Below are 4,049 nucleotides of genomic sequence, written 5' to 3'. Positions count from 1 at the left end.
ATAAAGAACAATACATATACAAAGTAAATTATTAACTTCCGGTCTGAAAAATTATAATAATATAATTGTAACTTGCGAAAATGTGGTTGGTAAAGTCTGCTTCTTTTTCAAATTGTGTATAATTGGATTTTAGAAAGATAAAAAAAACTATTCCTATATCAAGTTAGATTTTTAATTCCTTAATTTTTTACTCAAAAGGGCACAAATCAAATGTCCAGCAGAAATCAAAAAAGAAAGAAGCTTGATGATAGAGGTGAGAAATGTGTTTTTCTTGGTGTTAGTGAGACATCCAAGGCATACAAGCTATTCAATCCTTGACAAAGAAGGTTGTAACTAGCAGAGATGCTGTTTTTGATGAGGAGAACACTTCGGATTGGAATATACATCAATATAGTCCAATCCTAATTAATAATGAAGTCGAAGAACTAGTTGCACCACCCGAAATTTCTGAAATTTCTATTGAAGCATGTGATGAAATTTCACCACAAGTTTTGGAAGAAATTGATGCACCTGATCAACCTCTTCGTCGTGCTTGCAGAAGTCCCACATGAATGATGGATTATAAGGTAACATGAATTCTTGTTAATGAAGATGTTTCCCACTTTGCATTGTTTGCAGATTGCGATCCTACAACTTTTGAGAATGCTGCCAAAAAGGAAAAATGGAGGAAAGCTATGGATGATGAGATTGATGTTATTGAAAGAAATAACACCCGACAGTTGACATATATTCAAAAAGGGCACAAAACCATTGGATTCAAGTGGGTTTGTAAGTTGAAACAGAAAGAATATAGTGAAATCAACAAGTATAAGGCGCGATTGGTAGCTAATGGATATAAACAGGAGTATGGTGTGGAATATACTGATGTTTTTGCTCCAGTTGCAAGGCATGACACAATTAAAATGGTAATTGCCTCGGTGGCACAAAATTTGTGGCCTATCTTTCAGTTGGATATCAAATAAACTTTCCTACTAAAACAAGCTCCGCGAGCTAGGTATAGTCACATTGAGGCTTACTTTCTAAAATTTGGTTTCGTGAAATGTCCATATGAACATATATTTTGTTAAGATTGAAGAATTTGGGAAAATACTCATAGTGTGTTTATATGTTGATGTTATGTAGGGGAGATATAAAGTATGTGAGTTGTCTACACAAATGCTTTCTGTTCTTCTAAAAGGCTTCAGGACTGGTGGCAAATGTAAATAAAAGTGGTGTTTATTTTGGAGGATTCAAGGGACAACTGCCTTTTAGATACTTGGGGGTACCCTTGAGTACTAAGCGAATTTATATAGTTCAATGGAAGCCTCTGATAGACAAGATGTTGACTAAAGTCAATAGCTGGACTACCAAATTTCTATCCTATGCTGGAAGGGCACAATTGGTTAAGAATGTTTTGTTTACCATTCAGATATTCTGGGCACAAATGTTTGCCTTTCCTAAGAAGATCCTGCATGCTGTTGAAAGTATTTGTAGAAGGTTTCTGTGGATAGGGAATGTTGAGATTTTTTAAAAAAACACTTATTTCCTAGGAGAAGTTATGTTGGCCAAAAGATTGCGGAGGTATGAATTTTCTGGAAGTTTACACAAGGAACAATGTTGCAATTGGGAAACTATTGTGGAATCTTTGCAAAAAGAAGGAGAAGTTGTGGGTGAAATGGATACATAGTTATTATGGGCAAAAAGGAGTATATATATATATATATATATATATATATATATATATATATAGTATTGCATTAAACAAATATCCATTATATATTGCATTAAACAAATATCCATCACCTAATCTTTGATTGTTCATTCAATGCAAGAGTATGGACCAAGTTGTTAGCATGGCAAGGAATACACAGACTTGTTCTAAAATGGCATGAAGAAGTTCAATGGGCACTCACATACTTGAAGGGTCGAAATCGTGTAGCACAAGTGTATAAGATGACTTTGGCTGGAACCATTTACTGCTTGTAGATGGAACGCAACTGCAAAATTTTTTAAAATAAAAAGAGGATCTCAACATGCTAGATTAAGAAGTAGACTACAACAACTCAATGCATATCCCTAAATGCATAGGGATAGTTATTAAAATGTAATGCTTGGTAGAGCTTGGGGTTTCGTGTCCAAGCCTGCTGGTTGGTTATTCTGAATTGCTCACTTTGGTAAATAAAATATTTACTTACTAAAAAAACCATTGATGATCTTATATTTACTGGGAATGATAGTGCCATGTTTTTTATTTTAAGAGATCTATGAAGGTTGAATTTGAGATGTCGGATCTTGATAAGATGCATTATTTTCTTGGTTTAGAAGTAGTGTAATCCGATGACGCGATATTTATTTCCCAAAAGAAATATGTGCGAGAAATTTTAGACCGATTCAAGATGAAGAATTGTATTAATCCCGCCGATACTCCAGTTGAGTTTGGCCTGAAGCTAAACAAAGCTGGAAGAGGAAATAAGGTAGACAGCACACTCTACAGGCAGATTGTAGGTAGTTTGATGTATCTTACTGCCACAAGTCCCGACATCATGTATGATGTAAGTCTTATAAGCATGTATATGGAGAGCCCGACAAAATTGCACCTGCTAGCTACCAAAAGAACCCTTCGCTACTTACAAGGAACTAAAGATTTTGGTTTATTTTACAAGAAGGGTGAAAAATCTGATTTGATTGGTTTTGCTGACAGCGATTACGCAGGAGATCAAGACGACAGAAAGAGTACTTTAGGCTATGTTTATTTACTAGGAACAACAGTTGTTTTACTATTTTCCAGGAAGCAAAAAATTGTCACTTTATCTAGTACTAAAGCGGAATTTGTTGTTGCTACAACTTGTGCTTTCCAAGCTATCTGGGTGAGGAGGATTCTTGACGAACTACAATTCAAACAAGACAAAGCAACTACAATTTTCTGTGACAACAAATCTGCTATCAAGCTATCAAAATATCATGTGTTATATGGAAGCACATTGATGTGACGTATTATTTCTTGCGAGATCTCAATAATGAAGGAACAATAGAGCTAGAGTAATGCCGAAGTCAAGATCAGTTGGCGGACATTTTTACTAAACTTCTGAAGTTTCTCACTTTCCAAAATCTGAGAAGGCTGATGGGTATCGGCACTATGAAAGAGTTCAAGATCATGAAGTTAAATTGAAGCTTGAAAGCTTTTAGTTTAAGGGAGCGTGTTAGTTTTAATAAGTCACGTTAGGAATAAAATGTCTATCGTTATGTTTTTCCTAGTCTTTAGGAAGTAGTTTTAAATGTGGGTTGTTATCAAGTATTTAGGAGAAAATCTTGGTGTAGTAGTTCCTATATTTAAGCTTCAGTTTTTCCTATGTATTTGTTTTATAAAAGGATTGCCGCAACAGTGAAAAATACAACGCCAAGAAATTTCTTTTTAACATACTGCCTCTACTCTACTCTATCTACATTATTGTACTTTTCTATCACTTTGCAGATGGTCTTATTCCACTCCATGCCTTAATAGGAGTTTTTCCATCCATAGATTTAGTATAAATAACTTCTTCCCAAAAGCTTTGTGGTAGTTTCATTTCAAGCAACAAACATCTAGTGATTTCAACAACAATCTTGTTCTTCCTCTCTAAGACTCCATTTTATTCAGGTGAATAGTTTATGGTAACTTGTGATCAATCCCCATATCTTCACATTACTTATTGAACTCATTTTAAGTTTATTCACCACCATTGTCCGACCTCAAAGACTTCAGCTTACAACCACTTTGTCTTTCAACAAAAGCTTTAAATTTCTCAAAAACTGAAAATACTTGAGACTTGTTAAAATACGCCCAAGTCATCCTTTTTAAGTCATCAATAAAGAGCATAAAATATTTATTTTGTCCCAAAGATGATGTCTGCATATGTCCACACACATCAGTGTAAAGTAATTCAAGTTTTTCAGTTGCCCTCCAGGTAGCACTTTTAGGAAATACTTTACTGTGTACCTTACCCATCTGGCATGACTCACAAATTTTACAGTGAGATCTCAATAAATCCATAGTCAACCATTTTTCATACATAGACTTTAAAGTAGCATAG

The 4,049-nt window shown here is 34.6% G+C and overlaps 1 protein-coding gene across 1 annotated transcript; it reads left to right on the top strand.

The window, feature by feature from the left end:
- The first annotated feature begins 2,375 nt into the window (after positions 1-2,375).
- Positions 2,376-2,969, top strand: LOC125830535 (secreted RxLR effector protein 161-like). Its single transcript, XM_049509722.1, has one exon. It carries the CDS (start codon positions 2,376-2,378, stop codon positions 2,967-2,969), a length of 594 nt encoding a protein of 197 aa, XP_049365679.1.
- Positions 2,970-4,049: the final 1,080 nt, after the last annotated feature.

The sequence above is a fragment of the Solanum verrucosum genome, unplaced genomic scaffold (assembly GCF_900185275.1).
Source record: "Solanum verrucosum unplaced genomic scaffold, falcon-dt-bn FXZP01000075.1, whole genome shotgun sequence".
Taxonomy (NCBI): Eukaryota; Viridiplantae; Streptophyta; class Magnoliopsida; order Solanales; family Solanaceae; genus Solanum; species Solanum verrucosum.
Note: the sequence above shows the minus strand (reverse complement) of the source record. Positions and strands in the feature narration are given on the sequence as shown.

Coding starts and splice junctions, on each gene's coding strand:
- LOC125830535 (XM_049509722.1), top strand. CDS start 2,376: ATGAAGAATTGTATTAATCCCGCCGATACTCCAGTTGAGTTTGGCCTG.